At 39.3% G+C, this 14,508-nt stretch overlaps 1 protein-coding gene across 3 annotated transcripts in view; it reads right to left on the bottom strand.

The window, feature by feature from the left end:
• Positions 1-14,508, bottom strand: part of drp2 (dystrophin related protein 2) — a 151,975-nt gene that overhangs the window by 23,127 nt on the left and 114,340 nt on the right. For all 3 annotated transcript variants that reach the window (XM_034884419.1, XM_034884417.1, XM_034884418.1), the window contains 6 exons: positions 11,565-11,643; positions 9,031-9,091; positions 6,819-6,880; positions 6,246-6,320; positions 4,370-4,571; positions 1,479-1,564 (listed from right to left, as the gene is read on the bottom strand). In XM_034884419.1, coding sequence (XP_034740310.1) covers positions 1,479-1,564; positions 4,370-4,571; positions 6,246-6,320; positions 6,819-6,880; positions 9,031-9,091; positions 11,565-11,643 — 565 coding nt within the window. The remainder of the gene's footprint in view (positions 1-1,478; positions 1,565-4,369; positions 4,572-6,245; positions 6,321-6,818; positions 6,881-9,030; positions 9,092-11,564; positions 11,644-14,508) is intronic.

Below are 14,508 nucleotides of genomic sequence, written 5' to 3' on the forward strand. Positions count from 1 at the left end.
GCTCACAATAACAACTCTAACATGCTGTTGTTTATCAGGTATATTGTTTACCGAGGTGACCATCTTAGTTTAACTTCTTTGCATGCTAACCTTTGCTAACTGGCAGTACACACAAGTACAGGTGATAACAATGACAAGAGTTTCACAGGTATTTTGATTGAAAAAAGTATGGACAAATGAAATCAAGGAAATCCTTCAATAGTTTTTGAGATATTTCCATCTGGACTAAAGTGGTGGGGTACTTTCCATAAAATCATCACTCAATGCAAATCAAACCAGCGATTAGGCTAACTGAAATAAAACCATGCCTGTGTCTAGGTATGGTGAAGTTGTGATGATGTTGGGCTGTGTTAATTCCAAAGGCCAAGGGGACTTTATTAGGATGCATAGTTTCCTGGATCCATGAAATAACTGGCCTTCAAAAATAAAAATCTGCTTGCCTCTATGAAAATTTAACAAAGGGCTGTGTCCACTTATGTCCTTCTGTATTTGAAGAACATTTAGAACGTTTATTTACGATACATTATTCATTCACAAAGAAAGATTTGGTGTCCTTAAAGGTTGGACTTTTCTATAATTCTTTTTAATTAAGGCATTAAGACAAATTTCCAAAAGACGTTTTTTTTATTATTATTCTTTTTAGTCGACTTCAGAGGCAGAAGCCAGTGAAAGCTGTAAGTAGTGAATTTGTAAAATAAGGTGTACAAACACTACATTTTGGTTTAAAATGAAAAAAACATAAACCTAACTTGAGATGTAGCATAAAAAATGACTGGTACCACAAAGTCAACCAAATGTTCTTTTTTCTCAAGCCAATTACTGGTGATGACGGAATAAACACCCACCATCTGTATCTCAAAGCAGATTGATGCAAATGCTTCGGATTTATTTGCAAGGCAACCACATGTCTACCTGAAACCAGAAAAAGAGGGCCGACTCACCTCAGGGACCAGTCAATTGAAGGCAAATCTGTCTCAAAATCGCTCATTCTTTAAGAGCTGACACAGATGCTGTGCCAGTCATGAATAATCCTGGCATGGGTTTGGCAGTGCTGTCTCTGAACTTTTATCAGCTACAAGCTGTTTAAGTTCCAGCTATCAAATGCTCACTTTTCATTTTTATCTATGTTTACATGATTACTTGTAAACTTGGGTTACAATAGAACAGTAAAACATTTCTCATGTAATCAAAAAAGGCAAGGTGCTTTGGCTCTTTGCTAGTTGATTTATGACAAATGGGAGTGGGAGCCATAGAAAGAGAGTGTGCATGAATGTGTCTTTGGCAAGCAATCCTTTTAAGGCCCCCGGTGTACTTTGTAGAAGTAAAGAGAGCTTTCTCCATTATAGCAGCAGACTCATATCCTCCATTAGACTAAGTGGATGTCTTTATGTAATACTGGCAATCAGGGCCGTTTTGTTTTGGCTCATAGGTTGCAGTTGAGGAGATGCATTAGGCACATGAGCAAGCATCCGACTCACATTTGTACTTCTCTTGGACGTCTGCATTGCACAAGCTCACCAATCCCATCTTGAAGCTGAGAACTCGCATTTTGCCGTTACGAGCACTGGTGGAAAGAAAGAGAAGAAGAAGAAGAAGAAGAAGAAGTTGTAAGGTTACAATTTATGAACAATGAATGATCTCAAATCATGGCTTCAGTAATACATACATACATTGGCTAAGCCCTTCTGGAAGGGACAAAGTGTGGAGAAATTACTTGGTTCAAAGGAGTACAGTACAGGTCAGTGCAACAGTGTGAAATTGTATTAGAGCTCATCTAGAGCACCTAAAGGCACTCCAGGGATTTGAAGAAGTTGTGTCAATGGGTTTATGGCCAGAAGAACAATAATACGCTCGCAATGTCACTTACTGAACAGACAAACACAGGCATGCATGCTGCCTAAACACACAATTAAATACACATATCCAGTATTTTTGAGGATCAAAGGTGCTGTCCTCAGCTGAATAAATAAATGATTAAATCACTAGCCAGTGACAAGCCAGGTGAGATTGACTCTGGTTTGACCTGACCTTCAAAGGGTTGAATTAGTTTTTTTTCCTGCATAAATTAAAAACACACAAACACACCGTCACCGATCGTGTTGAGATTTCACAACTCCAGTGCCAAGAAGGCCTGGAAGACTTTACAGTGGAGATGAGCGGCATTGGAAGAAACCACAGGCTTATTTAATTAGCATTTGAATCGTTAACTGAGAAATCAAGGAAACATTCATCAGAGAATGTCAGATCAATGAAGTATAAAATTGAATCAAAGAGTGAGTTAATTTTCCAGAGCTGGGAAGTTGTAGAAAGTAGTATTTTTTTAATCTTCCGATAGGTCAAACTACATGGAAGTGAAACATTACTTATGCAAGGCCATTAGAGTCACATGGAGAAACATGAGACATGATAAGAAGACCATTTCTCTTTTCGTCCCTGTTAGATTCAGAGCTGGAGCTGGTTGAGAGGAGCTCGAGATCAGAGAGGGGCAACTGGCTGTCGGCACCTTTCACACACATTTTCTGCTGTGTGTCATATTACATCTTCAATATCTCCAGTGCTGTTCCTCAGGGGACATGTCACTCCTGGTGTGACATGCCTCTGGAGGCCACCCACACACACAAACAGACACACACACACACACACACACACACACACACTCACACACACACACACACACACACACACACACACAACCACCTCATTCTGATTCACTGCTGCTATTTACTGGAAAACAAAAAGCAATTACTGAAATTCATGCAGAGGGTAAAGTCTCTGATTGTCTCTCATTAGCAGCCAGTAGTAAAGAGCTCCCGACCAAATTTACAGCACTTGTGAGGATTTTCCTGTTTTCCTTGCCTCTGTGCTCAGTGTTTTATCTTTGGAGATGGCACCAAATAGTCAATCAGGAGCAAAGTTGGGGAGCAAGTTGGTGTGAAAGAGGATTTGTTTCTGCTGTGTCTCAGAAGGGATGCTTGGCGCTATGCCTGGACATTGTTATTTTAGCTTTAGCCACACTGTGGCTCTTTATAGATGTCTTTACAACAAGCCATTAAAACACTTACATCAATTTGCAGACAGGCTGCCCTAGGACTGTGAGGAATACTTAAATATAGTGTATACTGTTTGTAGTGGCATGAGATTACACACAGTTATTGTCAGTATGTAATGTTTATTTAGTTCCATTATTTTCGATACTACAGTTGACTGTGACCTGGTGTAATGTGAAAGATTCCACAGTCCAGATTTACAATGTCAGCCTGTAATGTGACAAATGCACTGATGGAGAGTAGGTGAAGCCATTAAATTCTTCTCAACTGTTGCTATAATGCATTAAGACTAAATCTGAGCGTTAAAAGACAGAGATGAGTGTCACCGATTTAGCATTGCACTCACATTGTCACCTCACAATATTCGTCTTTTCTTTTTTGTATACCATGGATTCTTCTTCAATGTAAAGTGAATGAGTAAGAGAAAGTGAGCCTCTTATCTAATGTAGCCTTGTGCTGTTAGCCTGAAGCAGAGATGAAGAGCAGCCAGCAGAGGTCTGAGGAGTTCACTTCTTTCTAACTCCAGACACATACATTTTAAAAGAGAGGGAAAAGTGAGAGAGTGAGAGCGATTAGCTTCGAAGCGAGTAGCCACGCTAGAGTCATAGTGCCCGTTTTCTGACCACGGTGGGAAATCTTTAGCAGGAAAAGTTACCCCCCCCCTTGATTTCATAACACCATACCTGTCTCTCGTTGACTGACTCGCTTATGTTGTTCGTTATGAATACTTGCTCAACTTTACCTCTGATTTGCTTACCATTACATTTTACTCAACCTCAGCCAATCGTCAGCATTTATGGGCTTGTCACGTGTACTTCCCACCAACCAAGGAAGAAAAAAAGCTTTTGCCCCTCAGCTCAGAGATCTAGTTGGTCTGAAGAAAAGAGCAGCTTCAATTATAGTAACGAGCCACAATTTTCGGTAGTAACGGTAACGGCATTATTAAGAGGGGAAGAGTGATCTATTAAAAAAATGTTCCGCCGTTATTTATGACGCCGTTATTCCCGTCACAGATGCTCACATTACTTGAGGCAACTTAACCATCTAGACCTACAAAAGGCTTTATACAACTTTTTGTTTAACTTCGCAGGAGAACACCCTAAGACCCACAAACATACTTTGATCTGCAAAATGGTCTCAGCTAACCTTTACGTAGCCCTCCAGGTCGGTGATCCGTAGAATAATCATCTTGGATGACAGCTTAACAATCAGCTTTATCTCATTATTTTGATTTTTGGCCTACTTATTTACTTAATTATATATAAATATTTCAACCCAAGTAGATTTTAATAAATACATGAAGACATCTCACCCTAGCTTACCTGTCGTAGACGTTGAGCAGCCAGTTGAGACACATGTCAACGCAAAGTGGAATGTTGACCAGGACGGACCTCTCCTCCTCCAGCCTCTCATACAGAGCCGTCAGGCCATGGATCATCTCCACCACGTCCATCACATGCTCCCCCTGCTGCAGATCCTGCTCCCGAAACACCTCGCCAAGGCTGCTCAGCGCCACTAAATCCACTAAAAACACATGTAGATACATATTGAGGAACACAGATACCTGGAAAAACACTTTCATTGTGACATGCAGTGGAGGAAGAAGTATTTAGGTCTTTCACTTAAGTGTAGTGTGTATCGTATAAATACTATTATAGTTATATAAATATTGATAAATGAACGTATTCATCACTTTAATGTTGCAGCTGGTTAATTTAGGGCTACTTTTAAGTAATATTAATTTTAAGAGGATTTATATATTTTATTAATAAAACCCACAAAGTAACTAAAGTTATCAAATAAATTGGAGGAAAAAAGGAATTTAAAACGGCACTGTAGTGTATTGAGTAAATGTACTTTGTTACATTCCACCACTGACCATGTGTATATAATGTATTTTTTGGATGTGACCACATTTTTTTATGTTTCTCTACGGTTGGAAATCAAATAAACTGATTATTAGTTTAAAATCATGCACACAGGCATGCATGTACACATGCAGGGGCTGACTAGCTATATCCATACCCACATGACTGCATATTAACCTTCGAACACATAAACACAGACACAGAGCAGGATCATCATTCTCATCTAAGAATATGAGAGCAAAGGCGATAGCACATTCACCCGTTTAGCCTACCAGATGTTTCAAGAGCAGTGACACAAATTTGATGTTCCTTTTCTAAACTCATTTGATGGCCCATCTCTGGAGCCAGGTACTGAATAATTGAATAGCAAGATAATGACGTCAAACAGAAAGAGGAGATAACGAGAGCATGCTCAGGGTTTTAAGGGAATCACCAAAAAATGTATTTCTGATGGGCTCTTATGCAGCACTGCTCAATCATTCACAAAGTGTGCAGACAGAGAGAGAGAGTGAGAGTTCTGTTATCAAGGCAGCCTGGCAATTAAATCCTGTATTGATATCAACTAGTAGGGTAAGATAAGAGAGTGGGCTAGAGAAAGAAAGACAGAGAGTCATTGAAAGAGGTTCTTCACAGTAGTTTGATGATGCTGAGTTTTTATTACAGCAACTCAGAATGTGAGGGAAGGGGGTGAGGAAGGAAAGGTGTGAAATTGGCCACAGTCAGTGGGAGTTAAAGCACTGCAGATGATGGAAGATGGACAAGAGCATGTGTTGTGAGAGCATAAAGAGGGAGAAAGAAAGGCCAAGTTTAAGGTAGTGAAAAACCAAGAGATCATAGAATGTGATACATAAAGAAACATCATGAAGGGAAGCACTGGAAAAATCAGCAATAGTTAGAATATTGGGGTCTGGCCCGTGTAGGATACAACAAGTTCTGTGAACATGAAGGGGCAGACATTTATGCATCAGCCATGCAGCAAACACTAATTGCCTTCACTTTTGTAAATTGAATGGTCCAATTAATAGGTCTGATTACCACACAAACCAACAATCAAGGCTGTGGTGAAAACAAGGAAAGAGTCCGATGGTTGAGTGGTTTCTAGTGGCTCTTGAGTTTAACACTACTTTCGATATCTGGCTTTTTAAGCCAAGTAATGTAGAGATGACTCCTTCAAAAACTGAATAAGAAATGTGTCACAGCTAATCGTTAGATCTCATTCTCGAAGCGAGGGTGTCATAGTGGATTACGGATGGTGCAGGATATCAGTATATCTCATAAGCCGTCCCAGCCTTGCTGCCAGTAAACACCATTGATGACACACTGTACGTACATCTCAGAGCCTTCTGAACTCGACGCAGCTTCATGGCTGTTCTGTATGCTGAGAACTTGATGTTGTTCAGATCCGCTAATGGAGGGAAGGAAAAAGAGATTTGAGTATATGAAAAGATGAAGGAAAACAAACCTATGCTGTGCCACTTCACCCTGCTGTAGAGATATTAGACAACACTATCTCTCCTCCTAGTTGTCACGCCATTGCAGAAGTGACATTTTATGTGTGTGTGCGCATGCGTGTGTCTAGCTGAACATGTGTGTGCGACAGCATGCCTATCTCCCTTAAAAGCTCTCTGTGTCAGATTAGAAGCAAAACCCATGATGTCGTTTAATCAAAATTAATTAAGGACTAAGAAAAAAGCAATAACAGTGCTGGCATGTTGGGCCTCATAGGTTAATGACAGTAGTGATGTAGTCCCTAAGGTGTTTGACATTCAGGGCCATTAATGAGCTTTGTGACTGGGCCTTCAAAGCAAAAACCCAGTTCTGCCGTGCTGCTAGTGCAGCCCAGTGGGTTGTCCTGCGACAATGAGCATGACTTGGAGGGTGCTTTAATTATCATCTTACTCACCTAGTGCTTGATAGAGTTCTGTCATTTTTGGATGGTCCCAGCACGTTGTCTGGGCCTGATGGCTAGGAGAAAACAAAAAACAAAAAGCAGAAGAATTCGTGGAGGAGGCACAAACAGGGGTGCACATCTTCAGGCCAACAAGATCAAGGTAGAAATGGGAGTACAAATGAGCCGAGCAAAGCAAAGACAGGTAGGTCAGGCAGACGGTAAAAGAAAGGAGATCAAAGGGTAGTAAGTGAGAGAGAAAGACGAAAATGAGAGGGCAAGATAGGGCGACCATTGTTTATAGGAGATAACAGGCCTGTAAAGTGCACACATACGTCAAATATGATTCAGGTTCAGGCATCAAAGTTACACTGCTGCTTTGCTGGAGATAAATTGACTGTAACTTAAAAGGCTTCACTCAGGGACACATGATATCTCAACTCATAGACACATAAAAAAAAACAATAAAAAAAAACTTACATTTACACTACCTTCTTATCCCAATACTAGCTCTATGGGCACATTTAGAAAAAAAGAGCCAATAAAAAACGACAAATGCAGCAAAATAAATGAGAAACAACCCCTAAGCAAAAGGTCTGCCAGGACCAAGGGGCCTTTTAGAGCAGCCTTCATCGTTTTACCTCTGCGAGTGCTCATTTATTGGCACCCAAGAAAGTGCTACTCAGATACTACTCCCACCATTATTGGTACAGTAATATAGCCCATAAAGAATTGACTAGCAGACTAAAACTTGACCCACAAGGTTCTGTTGCTCATGATCAAGAAAATAATTTTGTTTACACATTTACAAACCTGCATACACAAAGATATCACCTCTATGCATAAACACACACACACACACACACACACACACACACTTTATTGATAAAACCAGCAGCACTCTAAAGGTAAAATAGCACTGATGAAGTAAATAGATAAACAGATGAGTGCTCAAGCACATAGGACTCACAGTTGTTTTTGTTTTTGTTTTTTTTAATGGAACCTCTGTACAAATGTTCGGGCAATGGACAAAATTGTTCAAATTGTTTGGCAGGAAGTGTCTAATTTGAGATAGCTTTTTGTCAAATCTCTGAATCGATTCCTATCTTTCAAATTTTTTTTCTGAATAAAAAAATAACCAAACCCATCAAAGGGTTGCAGGCAGGAAATTAGCTATTCACATTCACTGCAATGTGCTACATGTGCTTTTGTTGTTGTTGGCTCACTTTTACTCACAACATGCTATCCGGCAACAAAGGATTCCAAAGGATTCCATTCACTATGCTAAACTAAACTAGTGATGGTGCTGCCGGACTAAGACAATGCATGTGTTGAGACATAATTTTGGTGCACGCGCTAATCTGTGAGTGAACTTTTTTGCATGTTATGTTCAATTTATCACCAATAAAGACAGATATTTGTCAACAAAATGTTTTTGTGAACATCAATGACATTCAAAACGGTGATAACTGAAACAGATATACAACACACCATGTATACAGGGTGTATATGTATGTATATGTACACATGATGCATGTGTATACATATTTGTATTGCAAACAGACCTAAGTACTACACAGATAAGAACATCTGCTTCTGCACTACCAAAGTGAACCTAAAATAACTATAAAATATATAAATATATATATATAACACACACACTGTCCAAACCCACACAATCAACAGACAGAGACGGCATCTTGGAAGTTTGTGATCAGTACTCTATGGTGATGTCACCAAGTGGTGTCCCATTTCATAGGGGTATGTTTTCACCCCTTACCCCTACCCCTTGGTTTCAAGGGCCAAGGGGTAGGGGTAAGGGCCAAGGGGTAGGGGTAAGACGGGGAAATGGGATTCAGCCTTAGTCTGAGTTGATTGAACAAACTCAAATCAGCTGTTCTGGAACCGAAAACTCAGTGTTCAGGGTGAGACTCAGAGTTTGTGAAACCTCCTTCCTGAAACAGGCTCCTGGTGTCCAACTTCTCTGTGGAACTTTACTCCCCATTACATCTTTTATCTATATCTGGGGATGATGGCGCATAACCCTATTTCAAAAAACGATGGAATGTTCCTTTAACATTAGTGGAAACAAATGTCACAAATGTGCTACACAGACATACAGTAGTAAAAAGCATTTATCATACAAATATCAAAATACCCCAACCTGAATCCAGCCAAAGTACATAGACTCCTAGAGCGCAGAAATTGACCCTGAAGTTGCACTTACTTGATGTAGTAGGGCACTTTGTTGGGGGAGATGGCACGCTCCCACGGTATCTGCACTGAACCTGCGAAAAAACACACAGAAGCCAAATCAATTTCAGAATTGGCATGTCATGCATGAAAAGCCATTGTGCACAGCGTGTCCAGACAGCGAGTCCATTTAGACCTTCCTAACAGAGCTACTCTGGTGTACAACAGGCGCAGCAAAGCCAAAGAGACATGTCTATTGTGTTGGTTTGTTTGGCACGGCCTAATACAATAGTGGAGGCAGAAGACAGGGTGACTGTAGCGTTTAAACCAGCCTCCAAACTGAACCACAGGGGGTTCAGCTGAGGATCAAACAGAACAGACTGCACTGGAAGAAGCAAGAGGCAGAGAATACGCACTGACACACTGACACAGAGGCATACACGCAACCATACACACACCATGTCATTGTACATTTTCATATCACAACACAGCACAAAGCGGACTTGAATGTTGTTGCTCGGCATACTCACATACACAAAGACAAAATAGACTCCCAAATCTAGATTAGGAAGAACTATTCATATTCTTTACTTAAGAACAAATGCCACAAATTGAACATATTCTACTACAAGTACAAGTCAGCTCTGCATTCAACATCCAGCTTAGGTAAATCTAGGTAAAGATGTATGTAGGTCAGATAAGTATTATCAGAAAAATTTACATAAAGTATCAAATATATTCATTATGCAGAAAAATGTCTGATTTGACTGATATATATTATTAGATTGTCAATAGTGCGTAAATAGCATTTTATTGTTTAAGCTGTTCAAGGTGAACTAGTTTCCATACAGTTCTGTAAATAAGTACAGGTATTCCCAATCTATTGGTTGGGCCCCCTCTAACAAATAAATCTAAGGGGTCGTGAGATGATTAATGGGTTAATAAAGAAGAAAACAATGTTCTGTGACATCAATTTGTATCATTTTCTTTACTTTTCTTTGATGAAAGTTTTGCCTCTCTGTGCCTCAAACTGTTATTTAAATGTAACAATGTTTCAGATGTCCTCACAGATATCTGACATATGAAATATGTACGGTGGCGGGGAAGTGCAAAAACAACACTACAAAGCTTTGTAATGTTGTTTTGCACTTCCTGGCCACCATAAATAGGGTTTAAATAGACCATATTTTTTGTAAGGAGTAATAAACAATCAAGTTTAGGAGCCACTGGTATAATCTTTAACATTGTATTGTATTTTACCAGCTTATTCCATTTTAAAATGTAACTCTTAATTTGAAAATTTATTATTAATCACAGCTGTTACATAAATGTAAGGTGTGGTAAAAAGTACAATATTTCCCACTGAAGTGAAGCAAAGCATGGAATGGAAATACTTAAGTAGGGCAAAAGTTCCTGAAAATTGTAGGTACTCAGTTACATTCCATGGTGCATAAAAACGTGCACGCGTACACACACACACACACACACACACACACACAAACACACACAGACAGACAGACATTCCTGCAGGGTGCAGTGGGCTGAGCTGGCACTTGGGTAGTGTGATATAAGCCCCAATGTAGGCTCTCTGAGCCAGCGTGACAGCAGTAAAACTGGATGGGGTTTGGTGAGGACATTGGAGGCACACAAGCACACAACATGTCAGAAGCACTCACACAGAGAGCCCTGCAACACATTTTTGCAATCAAATTTTTATTTAAGCAAATAAGCAAAAGTGCAAAACATTGGTCTAGATGACAATATACAGAAAAGTACAGTACACATACCAAAGAAGGCACAGTGCACCTTTTCCCCAATCTTTCCTTGTGATCAAATGTTTTCACACCAAAACAAAGAGAGGAAATACAGGAATGAGGGAGACACAACAAAAACACAACAGCAAGAACGATGTCTGCAGCTAACAAACAAGACACACAGAGACAGACAGAGACAAACATACAAACAAACAAGAGGCATTGACAGAGAGACAGGCATAAGACAAAAAGGACCAAACACATGCACAGATAGAAGTAAGAAAGCTATAGCACAAATCTACAGCATGGATTTCAAAGATTCAGCCATGCTGAGCCAAGTGGTTCCTGGCTCTCCATTTATGCAAGCCGTGGAGAGCTCCATATGTATATAACATCCAAAAGAGCCCAGCAACACATATCAGTTAAATTAGGTAAAGTAAATCACGTTTTTTGCAGGCCTCCTGCTACTTCTCTGTAGCCTTTGAAGAGCAGCAGGTACAAGAAGAGACAGAATCCACAAATATGTATCTCTGCTCAAATTAGAGCAGTGGCGGATCTGATGAGCATCACCGGGGATGTTTATCGCAACAGTGTGCTGGAACTGATGAAGACAGACAAACAAAGCCTGCCAGCTCCACCTCTAACCCAAATACACACAAAACACACACATAGACACACACAGGCAGTGTTGTACAGCCTTATTATAACTGCAATACATCTAACCTTCTGTTTATCACCCCATACTCTGAGACGATGCCTTGGCACAGCATGGCACAGATTGGTATGACAACAAATAGCGGTAAAGAACTCTTACTGGAAAGGAAGTGCTGTGATCCGGGGCCAAAGTCTCGATGTGCATCCTGGAGCTGCTTCAGCCGTTCCTCTATGGAAGCCTAAGGACGGACACGGACACACACACACATGCAGAGATAAATCAAAGGGAATCATGCTGTTCATTCCTCTCTGCCACAAATCCCCAAAAGTAAGAAATGCATGCACACAGACCACCTGTTACTCCTTTATTAGTTATCTATGGAACATAAATTATGTCTTTTTCCTCTGCTGCCCCTCTTAAAGGACTTTGAAAAGCCTTTGAAGAGCTGCAGGTAGGAAATAGACAGTGATTACCAAATAACATATTTGTTGAAACGAGGAAAACAGTTCCTGGTTTGCAATGTCAGTGTGAATAAAATGGCCAGATGATGAAATGAGAGAAAAGGGGAAGTTCCTCTAGCTATTAGTTTTATAGAATTGTTTTCTAGGGCTTCTGGTCTTCGTTTGAATCTAAATAAATGTAAACTGTTACCTATAAAAGATTGTAATGCAGACTTAGTCGCCAACATTGCAGTAAAGAATTTGATAACATATTTACTATAGATAAGAATGAATTCCAGAGATGTTCAATTCATTTTATTTTATTTTTATAATCCTATTATTGAAAAAACAAAAATAAAATAAAAGCAATGGCTTTAAAGAGATCTATTAGTAAGAGGCAATGTTTTACTTTCAAAGGCTGAAGGGATATGCATACATACACTGCATTTTCACTTAGTGTTGATACCCACACTTGTAAAGCTATAGACAAACTTCTCTTTGACTTTGTTCGAAAAAACAACACACTCATTATGTAAGAAAATCTGTTATGAATGATGACTTATGAAGTAGTACTGTAAAGGTGGCCTTAACTTTTTGAACTTTACTACCTCAAATTATACATTTAAAATCAATTGGTTCAGGCAATAATTTCTGTTTCAGAAAGGAGGTTTAGTGAAAACTCTGACTTTGTCAACCCTAAGATGAGGAAAACTGTGTTTTCTGTTTCAGAAAGAGTAATAAATCAATCTCCAGCCCATTTTAGAAGGAGAGGTTACTTAACCTCAGAGTCAGTTACTATGGTAACTGAGTCCGTGAACCTAACCTGGCTGGGAGCATGTTTTCTTCAATAGACCTTTTTCACATCAGACATGTTGACATATCTTAGTAGGAAAGGCACAGGTGTGTTCAAAACCAATGATGATGGATGCAATCCACTCAGGAGAGGCCCTGGTCTTGTGCATGCTGACACACTGAAATAGCTTACTGGGACACTTGATGGAATTGATCCATTGTTAAGGTTATCAATTTCAGCTGTCCTTCTCCTACTATGACAAGTCAAAATGTCTGATGTGAAAAAGGTCCATAAACCTTGAGTTTCTCTCAGTCCTCTGACACAGTGCTGTTTAATTTCCTCGTTCATTCAGTCTGTATCAGCCGCATTTTGGTGCAGTTTTGTCATCTGCATGAATAAAAAAAAAAACAGGGTTGGTTTAATAACTCTGTTAAGCAGACTATAAAAAGTTGTTTTCTCGAACGTGTCCATTTGTCAACAAACCCGTTGACGAAGAAGCTGTATTACAGGAAGTTAAATATGCGTTAGGAGATGATATTGAGTCCCTGACTAGATGTATTTTCATTTCCAGATAACCTTTTTGAGCGGTATCATTGTTCTTCACACTCCATGAGACATAAACTTATCCAGCCTCATGTCACTAACATCACTTATTGTCAGTTCCAGAGGAGTAAAGTACGCCAACAGATTTTTTCTGTGTTTGTTGTCATGGTGAATTGTAGTATCATGGCTCCATTCAGGCTGCCTTTTTTAAAGTGGTGGTGCACGCGCTTATCTCTGAGTGAACTTAGTCTGAGTTGATTGAAAAACTCCGATCAGCTGTTCTGGAACTGAAAACTCAGTTTTCAGGGTGAGACTCAGAGTTTGTGAAATCTCCTTCCTGAAACAGGCTCCTGGTGTCCAACTTCTCTGTGGAACTTTATTCCCCATTACATCTTTTCTTTGTTAGGTAGTCTTAACTTTATTTTGATCTGTATTTATAATATTGACAAAATCCCCCTCAAACTTGCTACTTTTCATAAACAAATGTTATTGGCCTGGTTTTTAATCTTCAAACATAATTTTTGTCCCCACAGATTTTATATAAAGGACCAATAAATATGTTTTATTCAAAAATAGATCAATTTAAATAATGGTTTAATAACAATATTTTGTTGGTCAGTCAATCAAGAGTTTATCAACTTTATTCTTATTCAGTATTTTATCCCTGTTACTCCTAGGGAGATTTTGATTGTTTTCGATGCTATCCCCACAGGTTTTATTTCACTTTTTAGAGGTTTTAGGGTTGATGGTAATCTCCCTGTTCTAGGTAATGTACTTGATACTGATGTTGGTAAAAGTAGCTTCTCTCCACGCTGTAAGAATATTAGCAAAATAATTCTTATAATAATACTTTTTCAACATGACACCATTAGTACACCCTCCTCGTTATCACACTTGCCCAGTTTTGTAAGAGACATATGTTGGGACAAGGTCTGGCTTTGTCCTGCAGATGTTGTTTCTCACTAATAAAGTCAAAGAGATTTCTTTTAAAATGCTTCATAGGTTTAACCCAACCAATCACCATTTACAGTATCTCAAAAAAGACATTAATGTAAACTGCACATTCTGTGGGGATCAAAGAGAAACTCATGTACTGTACATTTGTTTTGGTTATGCCCTCATACTAAAGCCTCATGTATTGCTTCAATAACCACGGAGACAGAGTTGACAAAATTAAGTTTGTAAAAGCATCGCACATCAGTTACTGTATGTTTCCCCACTAAATGGGATTTAGTCTTCCTAATCCTGCTTTATTTGGAATGTATTGGATTTGGCACATGAGTCAATTGTCAGCTGGATGTTTGAAATGTGCGTTAAAACAATGGGA

This window comes from Etheostoma cragini, chromosome 10, assembly GCF_013103735.1.
Source record: "Etheostoma cragini isolate CJK2018 chromosome 10, CSU_Ecrag_1.0, whole genome shotgun sequence".
Classification (NCBI taxonomy): domain Eukaryota; kingdom Metazoa; phylum Chordata; class Actinopteri; order Perciformes; family Percidae; genus Etheostoma; species Etheostoma cragini.